This window comes from Octopus sinensis, linkage group LG4, assembly GCF_006345805.1.
Source record: "Octopus sinensis linkage group LG4, ASM634580v1, whole genome shotgun sequence".
Lineage (NCBI taxonomy): Eukaryota > Metazoa > Mollusca > Cephalopoda > Octopoda > Octopodidae > Octopus > Octopus sinensis.
The window spans coordinates 118,120,560-118,133,059 of record NC_043000.1 but is presented as its reverse complement, the minus strand read 5'-3'; the positions used below and the strand labels follow the sequence as shown (position 1 = coordinate 118,133,059).

General features: G+C 37.3%; 1 protein-coding gene across 1 annotated transcript in view; it reads right to left on the bottom strand.

The window, feature by feature from the left end:
• Positions 1-2,564: 2,564 nt before the first annotated feature.
• The window catches only part of LOC115210569 (homeobox protein DBX1-B-like), a 63,219-nt gene continuing 53,283 nt past the window's right edge, over positions 2,565-12,500 (bottom strand). Inside the window, exon 5 of the mRNA XM_029779171.2 lies at positions 2,565-2,977. Within this exon, the coding sequence (XP_029635031.1) occupies positions 2,696-2,977 (282 nt within the window). The 3' untranslated portion in view covers positions 2,565-2,695. The remainder of the gene's footprint in view (positions 2,978-12,500) is intronic.

The following is a 12,500-nucleotide window of genomic DNA, read 5'->3' as shown; positions in this document are numbered from 1 at the left end:
TCCCCTTCGATTTAGATTCCTAACTACTCCCACATTTTGCGATGCAGTTTAACCAAATTCGGGTATCTTATAGTCGTGATTCATATCGAGCCCGTCTGAGTATTAGCGCGCGTCTACGATGAGTCTACGATTTTAAAAATAATTTAACATCATTTTTTATTCCATTTTAATGCATAATTTTTCGTGTGTTGATGGCGGCGGAGTTGGCGTCCATGGTCACACCTGCACCTGTTTGCTTCTCCCCCTTCTTCCCTCCCTCGTGAAGCTGTGGGGAAGGGAGTGTAAGGAAATCAACGTCGTAAAGCGTTGTCAAGGAGACCAGCGTTCTTTTAGAACAACGACTTCATGGCTTGAAGACACCAAAACAGAAATGGCTAAGAAAGCCCGAATTGGCATCTATAAGGGAAGTAACTCTCTAAAAATGCTTATATAGTTATTTCCCTTACAAACCCGAGCAACGCCGGGCGATACTGCTAGTATATATATAAAACTGTAGTTGTGTGAGTGTCTGTCCCCTTCGATTTAGATTCCTAACTACTCCCACATTTTGCGGTGCAGTTTAACCAAATTCAGGTATCTTATAGTCGGGATTCATATCGAGCCCGTCTGGCTATTAGCGCACGTCTACGATGAGTCTACGATTTTAAAAATAATTTAACATAATTTTTTATTCCATTTTAATGCATAATTTTTCGTGTGTCGATGGCGGCGGAGTTGGCGTCCACGCTCACACCTGCACCTGTTTGCTTCTCCCCCTTCTTCCCTCCCCCGTGAAGCTGTGGGGAAGGGTGTGTAAGGAAATCAACGTCGTAATGCGTTGTCAAGGAGACCAGCGTTCTTTTAGAACAACGACTTCATGGCTTGAAGACACCAAAACAGAAATGGCTAAGAAAGCGTCTACGATGAGTCTACGATTAAAAAAAAAATTACCATCATTTTTTCCATTTTAATGCATTTTTTCGCTATTATATAAGGGAAGTAACTCTCTAAAAATGTCTACGATGAGTCAACGATTTAAAAAAAAAATTACCATCATTTTTTATTCCGTTTTTAATGCATTTTTAATGCATTTTTTACTATTTTTATGCTATAACTCACTAAAAATGCTTATATAGTTATTTCCCTTACAAACCCAAGCAACGCCGGGTGATACTGCTAGTATATATATATACGTTTAAATATTTGTTGTGCAAGATTTTTTATGTGAAGTCGTGTGTTGAAACAGATATTGTTATATTTCGGAATGGTCATATTGCCAGTTTAGCCAATACAAAATGGCTGACGGTTAGTAAGGAGAGACACAAATAAGAAAGAAGAAAACAAAGGACCACTGATGCAGTCACAGGAGTGTGACGAAAGAACTCTGGCCGAAATAAGATTAAGATTAATGTAAAAAATAAATAACACTGAAGCAAAATAACACCAAATATATAGTGCGTGTGTTTTTATTGGCTAAACTGGCAATATGACCATTCCGAAATATAACAATATATATATATATATATATATATATATATACATACATACATACATTATATATATATATATTCTTATTTCTAGCAGTGCTGTTGCATAATAGCACCCTCAGTCAGTTTAGTGACGACTATACTTTTTACCTTTCGGTTCAAAATAGCGAATATTCACCTTAATAATTTCTAATTCTCACTTCATCATTTTCGAAATCATCCGCTGTTTCCTATGGTGTTTTCCATAAGGCTGACAAAATAACTTATGTTCTTTAACCCACGGCGACAGAGTTATGTGTCACTGATGAAGATTAATTAAATCTGAAATCAACGCTGAAATGACTCCATCTCGCTTGTCAGTCGTTAAAATAGTGATCCCACATGGTTAAGTGTTATTTCTAGCAACACTGGTACTTACTAGCATCCTCTGTCACTTTAAGAACGACTGTACGTGTTGTCTTTCTGTTCTAAATTGCGAACAGCCCTCTTAATTATATATATATATATATACATACATACGAATGTATGAATGCACCGATATCATTATAAGTGATCATATTGGTAGAGTAAACAAGCAAATGATATGGACGAATTAATACTGAGCTCTAATATCAAATGTGCGTAGTTTAGAACTTTAAAACTATGTAATAAATATCATATGGTAATTTATGAGTAATTGATATGATACCATATAAAAGAAGTGTAAACATTCATAGGATATCTATTTTCTATGAATTGTCTTACACGAAGTAGAAATTTTACCTGCACTACAGTGTAATACAATATAAATGGGTGGGTTATATCAATTGGAATACTTCTGCATCGTATGATTAAAATATAACAAGATAACACTCTGGATGGTATTAAATGAAAAAATAACAGCTCGTGTTTAGTCCAAATGATATAAATTTATTATTATTATTTTTTTGTGTGCAAAATACTTAAAATTAATTTCCTATGTAAAGGCCTCGTTGGTTTGTCAAAATGTTCCTTTTCTCCAACTGAAATAGAAATTGAGCGCTTATATATTTATATGTGGTGTCTCTTCTTAAAAAATTATTTATTTTGATTTTGTTTATGATCTTATTATTCATTGACTCAATTATTGTATGAGTTCACTTTCTTTTTTTAATATAACGTATGCAACATTATAAAATCTTTTTTTCTTTTTCTTTATCTTTTTATTTGTATTGTTTTTTGCCTCTGAAAACAGAGTAAATCTTGGTTGCTTAATCAATCTTCTCGCACTTCAGTTGTGGCATCGTCACTGTTACAGAGATTGGTATTGCTCTCTGAGCTTCCAAATCATTTTCTATATCCATTTCTTCGTTGTCTGAGGAATCACTCGAGTCTTTTGATTCGTTATCCATTTCTTTAGAACTGTCTGCCAAATCTGATTTCTCTTTTCCACCCTCTGTCATGTTTTCGTTTCTATCATCTCCTGGTTTCTGGTCTTTTTGTTGCTGAGAGTGGCGCCATTTCATCCGTCTATTCTGGAACCAGACTTTCACCTGAAAAATATAGAACGAGAAATATGTATTTATAAATAAAATTTTCTAATCATAATCTGAAAAACTAAAAGCAAAATAGTTAATAAAATAGCTTCAATCTCTCTCTTTCTCCCTCTCCCTCTCTCTTTCCCTTTTTCTCACCCTATCATAAATAGGTGTGTGTTATTTAATAACAATTTGACTTAAATCTTCGTGAGCATAGGACACATCCACCTTGTCCGTTGTAGAGGTAGATGTGTTCTACGCCCATGAAACTTCATATATATATATATACATATGTATGTATGTATATATGTATGTATGTATGTATGTATGTATGTATGTATGTATGTATGTATGTACGTACGTACGTACGTATGTATGTAGGTATGTATTTATTCTAGACTAGACTACCGGTGACCTGTTGAGTCACCGAGAAACTCTGAGTTTCCTAGTAACGGAGTTTTGTTTCGTAGGTTTTTTCTTTTTCTGGTTATTTCTCATACTTTCAACGAGTGTGACATCGAAATCACGCGTAACCGGCTCCTTTCCCCAGATTTAGCTGCTATTCCTTGCACTTCCTGCTACACTATAACAGGTATTTCGGGTCCTTTGTCGCAAATAGCTGTTATGTGCAGGAAGGGTATACTAGAAATAGCAGCCAAATCTTTGAAGGTGATATATGTTGAATGCACTCGAAAAAGAACCTATGGAAAAAAAAACTATTTCACACCGAAGTTCGAACGGGTCTTTTACGAAATATTTACTGTATTTTTAAAGTCATTTTTACTTTAAAATATTTTTTAAATATGCCAAAAAACTTTTTGTAATGGTATTCACTCTAAAATATTTTAAAAAATACATTAAAATATTGTCTGTTTGAAGACAATATTTCTAAATGATTAAAATATTGTGTTGAACAAAAGCGAAAATAGAAACATTTGCTGTAAAAACAAAATCATGCTTTTTCATTGTCAAGTCACTGTGTCTAATCGAAAGATGAGACTTTCTTCCCTTTCAGAATTAAGATTATTTTTGAAATATTTTCCCATTCTGCACCATTTTGGGTACTTATACCTCGAGAACTTCTAATATCTTAAAAACCACTTGTCCGATTTACGCGAAACTTGTTTTATTCCGTTCGTATTAACATTTCAGAGTAAACTTAATTCATAGTATTTTTCCGTTGAGCGCCAGTTTGGCTGGGTAACATTGCCAGGAAGCAAGCAAGCAAGATTCAAACTGACTTTTAATATAGTATATACATACACACATGCATATATATATATATATATATATATATATATACACATACACACATATGCATTCACGTATGTGCGTGTGTGTGTGTGTGTGTGTGTGTGTGTGCTCGCACATAAGTCAGGTGATACAAACAAGGAAATTAGAACACAAAACATAAGTAAATATATTTTTGCTTTAATCGGCAGAAGTTACAAAGTAACTCAATAGTTGTAAGTTATGGGAAAATCCAATCCTTGGGCTGGAAGTAAGGAAGTGCCAATTCTGGTTTGTGAGAGTTGTGAATAACCAGAACAAAAAAAGAAAAAGAAAAATGAAAACATGTGAGAAGTTGAGGGGTAATTCGTCTAGAATTATGCCCTTTTCAGAGTGGAGTTGGACCTCGGGTGCAGATTGTATGGGATCCCTGTGTGTACAGTTAGGTGCCCAATCTTAAATCATATTTGGATATGTACGAATATATGATTGTGTATGTTTATAAGCAATAAGTTGAATGTGGCACAACTTGTGTGAATCCTCAGACTGTGGTGGAAGAAAGCTATAGCGTTTATAATCATAGTACAGCCTGCCAATGTCTAAGCACATATTTTCTGGCATGTGGACAGGATCGAAAATTTCGCTTTTAGTTTAAAAGTAGTTATCCGGTTGAAGAGAGTTCTTTACTACAAACCTTTTCTCCACCACGCATAACCTGAACCTCTGACAGCTATTGAAATAAGGCCAGCATCTCTGCAATATTCTCCCTTTGAAACTGTAATCTGCGCTACTTTCTTTCGGTGACCATATTTGCTTTGCTAGAGCTGTCGCCCATCCTAAATTTTAAAGGAAGACTTGTGGTTGTTAAATCTGGTCCTAAAGGGATATGTGCGTATGTGTGTGCGTGTGCGTGCATATATATGCTCTCTCTCTGTCACACACACAAAGGCACACATACGTACACAAATACACATATGTACATGCTTACGCGCGCGCGCGCGCGCGCGTGTGTGTGTGTGTCTGGAGAGAGTGAGAGCGAAAACTGATATGGAAGTAGTACGTGCTATTAATTCGAAAAAATTAAGAATTCCATACTTTTATCGGATAAAGATATTTTTGTGTGAACTTTTTGTTTCAACATACATACATTAATAAATTAAAACATACATACATACATGTAAATATGCACACACACACTCACACACAGATATGAAAATATGCTTGTATATATACAGTAAGTATCTGCATTTAGAATGTAGTTGTATTATATATATATGTGTATGTGTGTGTGTGTGTGTGAGTGTGTGCGTTTGTGTATAGATATATGTGTGTATGTGGTCGAACACGCGACCGTGAGTATGTGTATTTTCGACACGTGCACATTTAAACAACGCCATACCACAATCTGTTTCACATTCCACTCTGTTTCTCCTGATGAGCTTTCAATATGTAAAACGATGCCCGAAATCAAGAGCGCAAAGCATCCCCAGAAAAGTGTCGATGTTACCTTATAATAAATGATATATCATTGATGTTGGCACAGAACACACACCAGCCAACTTTCTCTAACGATTGATGGCATCTACACAGCATCTACATATCATTCACGCCACTAATATGTACTTTTAATAAATGGCTATACCAGTCGTCACCATGTAGAAGTAACATGAAACGGCAAAGATAAGCGATATAGTTATAATGATGGTGGTAGTGGAAATGATGTTTGGTGAGTTGAAATGTTACATAAACTATGTAATTCGAAAATAATTAAACATGTTTGTTATAGTTGTTTGTTGTTGTTGCTTCTGCTTTTGTTTGTTTGTTTGTTGAGCGAAGCGGTCTTCGTCCCAGAGCTCGCAAGATCGCGCCTCCGGATTGTCTGTAATGAAAGAAGTTCGAAGACCCGCAGAGGAGAAAGCAGGTCAACCCCCGACACCGAGAGCATCGACGGATGGATGAATGCGCATCCAGGCTCAGCGGTTGCGTTGGAAGTCGGGGACAAGAAACAGGAAGAAAGAGTGAGAGAAAGTAGGAGCGAAAGAGTACAACAGGGGTCGTCACCCACCCCTTGCCGGAGCCTCGTGGAGCTTTAGGTGTTTTCGCTCAATAAACACACACAACGCCCGGTCTGGTAATCGAAACCGCGATCCTCCGACTGCGAGTCCGCTGCCCTAACCACTGTGCCATTGCGCCTCCAGTTGTTGCTGCTGGAGGTAGTGGTAGTGGCGGTTAGACCCAGATCAGCTCTGGTCGTCGAATGACCTCTGATGAAATTCATGCAAGATATAGTTTTATGTCAGACAACAGCGTCCAAGTTAGACTTCAGTATAATTTTTTAGGTGAAGGTGCAATGGCCCAGTGGTTAGGGCAGCAAACTCGCGGTCGGAGGATCGTGGTTTCGATTCCCAGACCGGGCGTTGTGTGTGTTTATTGAGCGAAAACACCTAAAAGCTCCACGAGGCTCCTGCAGGGGATGGTGGCGACCCCTGTTGTACCTTTTCGCCACAACTTTCTCTCACACTTTCTTCTTGTTTCTTGAGTAGTGCTGCGATGGACTGGCGTCCCATCCAGCTGGGGGGAACACATACGCCACAGAAACCGGGAAACCGGGCCCATGAGCCTGGCTAGGCTTGAAAAGGGCGACGTTTATCGTTATAATTTTTTAGAGGCATTTATCTACTATTTCTTGCAGTCTGAGTGACCAAGCAATTGCTCCCTTATTGGTTGATTTTTGATGAATATAATTATACATAAAATATATTTCTTTCGGCTTGATGCACAAGCAAATTTCATAAAACCGAAACCGAAGTGACCACAGTCTGGTTGGCTCCTGTTTGCGCTTCCTTCTCATATATAATTTCTTAAATAGATACAACGCCTCGAGTGGGAAACGGATCAAGAGATTGCATAATATCCATAATTATTTCCAACCGGGAATTGAAATCAGATAGCAGTTTTAGTTCCAGGGGAGCCCACCTTTTCATTTCTCCCTCTTAAGCCCTTACCATGCTTGTAATTGAAAAACATTAAAATACGAAAATGTAATAGTCATCGTCGTCGTCGTCGTCGTCGTAGCAGTAGTAGTTATTGCTGTTGTTGTTGTTGTTATTTTAACTGTTGTTGATGTTCAAATTACTGTAAATGTAATCTTTCTGCTTGCTTGACACCCATTATAGCGCTTGTGTTACTCTTCGAGGTGCTATTATTTTCAGTATGTTCCAGCGAAAATACTTAATAATTTCAATGACTCGCTAATCTACAGTCTGGTCGGAATCAACGTGAGCCGCTGTTTTCCTTCTTCTTTCTTTACTTCTTTTTTTAAAAAACTTTCTCTCTTTCTTTCTTTCATTCTTTCTTCCTCTTTAATTTTCTTTCTTTTCCAACACTTCCGTCTATCCTTTCTAATACAAATCAAAATATATTAACTGCTGCTTAATCTAAACCACTCTACATTAACCATCAAGACATTTCTCCTTCCCTCCTCCCGATTTCTTTATTTTCTCTCACTCAATTTTCCTCAATTAATTCCTTTTTCATTTTCCACTATTTCTTCAAACAAAAAAAAGAAGAAACAGCAAGGCATCTAACGCCTGCATCCTCTCTCAAACTGATTAGTGTTCGATTTAACTCTTTACTCTCTCTTTTACTTGTTTCAGTCATTTGACTTTAGCCGTACTGGAGCACCACCTTTAGTCGAGCAAATCGACCCTCAAGACTTATTCTTTGCAAGCCTAGTACTTATTCTATCGGTCTCTTTTGCCGAACCGCTAAGTTACGGGGACGTAAACACACCAGCATCTGTTGTCAAGGGATGTGGGGAGGCAAACACAGACACAAACACATATATACGACGGGCTTCTTTCAGTTTCCGTCTACCATATCTACTCACAAGGCTTTAGTCGGCCCGAGGCTGTAGTAGAAGACACTTGCCCAAGGTGCCACGCAGTGGGACTGAACCCGGAACCATGTGGTTCGTAAGTAAGCTACTTACCACACAGCCACTCCTATGCCTAAGTTCAAATTAAGATATTTTTTTTACATGTTACTTGTATCTGTGATTAGATTGCGGCCATGCTGGAGCACCGCCTTGAAAATTTTTTAGTCCAATGAATCGAACCGGCAGTACTTAATTTGTTAAAGCCTGGTACTTGTTCTACCGGTTTTTTTTGCCGAACCGCTAGGTTACAGAGACGTAAACACGCCAACACCGGTTGTCAGACGGTTGCGGGGACCAAAAAAAAAAATGCATACACATTCGATAGGTTCATTTTTAGTTTCCATCTGCCAAATTCACCCACAAGCCTTTGGTCAGCCCGAGGCTATAGCAGGAGACACTTACCCAAGGTGATACACAGTGGGATTGAACCCGGAACCATGTGGATGTGAAGCAGGTATTTTTTATCACACAGTCATGCATGCGCTTAGACTATATAGCTTAATGCATATGAGAAAATTTTAAACTAAGGTTCAGGAAGCTGTAGTGTTTCCGAGGCAAAAAAACAAAACTGTATCAAAAACAAATTATTTAGCATACGTTTGGCAAATAAACTGGGCTTCGTAAAATATAGGAAGTCCAGTATACCCATCGTGATTACCCGTCTGATAAGGGTACACCAGGCACATGCATCACAACCATATGTGCGTGACATGGTGATCTCATAAACAACACATGACCTTGCAGGAAGGAGCCCAGTTAGAATTTTCTACAGGTCGAGTAGCCCATCCCGCTCAAAAGGTCCCTGAATAAGGATTGTTTAAGGATGTTTCCAAAGGTGAATTATCCAAACCTCCAAGAAGTCCTTTCAACACACGGCTATGATGCTCCCCAACTACTTCTGCTCGAGATCAGAAATACGCATATCATCAGCCACCAAGAGACTTGCTCAACTGGTTAAGGTCAAACAACTGACAAGCAAATCTGTGGTATTAAGCAGAATATTTGCTGTAGCCCATCTTTTATACCAAGACAAAACAATGTACATAACATTTCCAATCAGTTAAGATCAGAAGCCACGAGAGCTACTGCCTGTTACTGCATCAGGGCAATTATTATTGAGTGAGAGAGCAGTTCATGCCATCAAAGTGACACTGGGGTAAAATATACGAAGCCCAATATACCCATCATGACTACCCGTCTGATAAGGGTACACCAGCACATGCATCACAACCATATGTGCGCGACATGGTGATCTCATATCAAGATAAACAGCGCATGACCTTGCAGGTGGGGCCCAGTTAGAATTTTCTTCAGGTTGAGTAGCCCATCCCGCTCAAAAGGTCCCTGAATAAGGGTTGTTTAAGGATGTTGAAAGAACCACCCATGTTTCCAGAGGTGAATTATTTAAACCCCAAAGAATCCCTCTCAACACATGGCTATGATGCTCCCCCACTACTTCTGCTCGTGATCAGAGATGCACATATTGTCAGCCACTAAGGGACATGCTCAACTGGTTAAGGTCAAACAACTGACAAGCAAATCTGTGGTATTGAGCAGAATATTTGCTGTAGCCCATCTTTTATACCAAGACAAAACAATTTATTATTATTATTATTATTATTATTATTATTATTATTATTATTATTATTATTATTATTATTATTATTATTTTGGCGTTGTTCCTGCAGAAGTTTCGGCAACATTTGTTCTGTTGCCTTGGCAAACTGATCATAGCTATATGAAGAATGTTTTTCGACTCATGCGAATATGCTGATTGGATTACAAGTTTAAGCTTCAGAATATTAAATAAATTTCTAATACAACGTAAAGTTTAAACAAATACACAAACACACGCGCACTCACAAAAACATACTTGCACATGCACACACCTACTCACTTACATACACACACTCACATACATACGCATAAGCACACGCACATATGCCCAAGTATATACACCCACTCACGTACATTCACATACGCACACACGCATACACATATTCACATACACACAAGCACACACATGCATACATACAAACATACATGCACTAACTCGTGCACTCAAACAAACGCACACATGCATACATACATACATACATACACACATACATACATACATACATGCAAACATATGCATACTTGCATGCATACATACATACATACATACATACATATACACAAACATACATATGATATTTTTCCTTAGAATTTCGTGGAATGTGGAATTTTGGAACGTATCACTGCAATTGTCACGGGGATTAAGAGATAACCGAAACTCCAGTCAGTTTAATGATTCCGTTGCTAGGAAATGATTCCGTTGCCATGAGTTATATTCCATATCGAGGCTAGACATATGTGTAACGTCTATAAAATTTAAGGAAGGCGCCAGGCGCGTGGCTAAGTGGTTAGGGCATTTAGCTCAAAATCGTAAAGTTGTGTCTAAATAACTATTTTGCCAGAACCAGAGGGAGGACTGGGAGGTGAGATCGAAATAATCTTGCAGTCACAGAAATGGCAGTTCCCGAGCATTGCTACAGTCCGTGGCAGAAACCAGTATAAGATAAAGTTAATATAGATGTGTGCGTGTGTGTGTGAGCATGTGTGTGTGCGCGTGTGTATGCGTGCGTGCGCATGTGTGTATGTGTCTGAGTGAATATACACCTTTATACGTGCATGTGCATATATATTTATACACATATAGATATATTATGGTATCTGCTGAGGGTTATAATGCCAATAATAAGCACACGCACTAGTTCTATTTCACTTCTATTATTATTATTATTATTATTATGATTATCATCTATCTGTCTATCTATCTATGTATACACACATATATATATATATATATATATATATGTATATTTATATGTATATATATATATGTATATATATATGTGTGTGTGTATATATATATATGCATATAGATGTATATGTATATATATGTACATATATGTATATATATGTATATATATATATGAATATATATGTATATATATGTACACATATATGTATATATATATGTACGTACGTATGTATATATATATAATATATATATATATATTATATATATATATATATATATGTGTGTGTGTGTGTGTGTGTGTGTGTGTGTGTGTATACGTACACACCCATGCATAAACAAACATGCACTCCCCCCGTACCCGCAAGTATACGAATGAATTGAAACTTACCAGAACTTCCTCAACATTTTAATCCCTCAATACAGAAGTATTGAAGTATCAAACTATTAAAAAGACCCTATGAAATCCAGGAGTTCCTAAACTTTTTTCCGTTCCATTACCTCTGCCAAATTTTGAAAAAAAAAAAAAGAAATACAAAAATGTTCCACCCTACTCTGTTTTGTTCCGTAATTTGAGTTTACACTTCTACCATCATAAAACCACTGACATAGAAAAAATGTTAAATACTGCGTTTAAACAAGCCTATGAAAATAGTAGGAATAGCATATAAATATGTGATTTCACTTGCATATGGACTAATACGAAACAGATCCCAGAGCAAGCAGTTTCTTTTTCTAAATCAAATTAATCCGTAAGCAACGCATTAAGTATAAAAATGGTTTCTATGTGGTTTGCAACGTTTCTTAATGGGAACCCGTGTGTTGAAACATATTTTATTTCCTTATTGCCCACAGAGAGCTAAAACATAGAGGGGACAAACAAGGACAGACAAAGGGTTTAAGTCGATTACATCGACCCCAGTCCGTAACTGGTACTTATTTAATCAACCCCGAAAGGAGATGAAAGGCAAAGTCGACCTAGGCGGAATTTGAACTCAGAACGTAACAGCAGACGAAATACCTACTTCTTTACTACCCACAAGGGGCTAAACACAGAGAGGACAAACAAGGACAGACAAACGGATTAAGTCGATTATATCGACCCCAGTGCGTAACTGGTACTTATTTAATCGACCCCGGAAAGATGAAAGGTAAAGTCGACCTCGGCGGAATTTGAACTCAGAACGTAACGGCAGACGAAATACCGCTCAGCATTTCGCCCAACGTGCTAACGATTCTGCCAGATGGTCATTATTGAATGATCAACCGAATGAGTAATGATAAAAAAATCGATTGTTGAACTGGTTAAATATTTAAGGAATTGAAAATTTAAAAAAGGCTGTGCTCCAGCATGGCCATACTTAAAAGACTGAAACGAGTAAAAGAATAAAAGAATAAAAGTGAAATAAACCGGTTCAAGTGGATATCATTGGTATGATGACCCTCCTGCCATACAAACACAATAAAGACCGTCAACTCTTAATAAGTTAAAAGATAAAAGAAAGCTTTTTCACTTGCAAATCCAAGCTTCTTCAAGTTTTCTTCTCAAATTTAAATATCTTAAATTC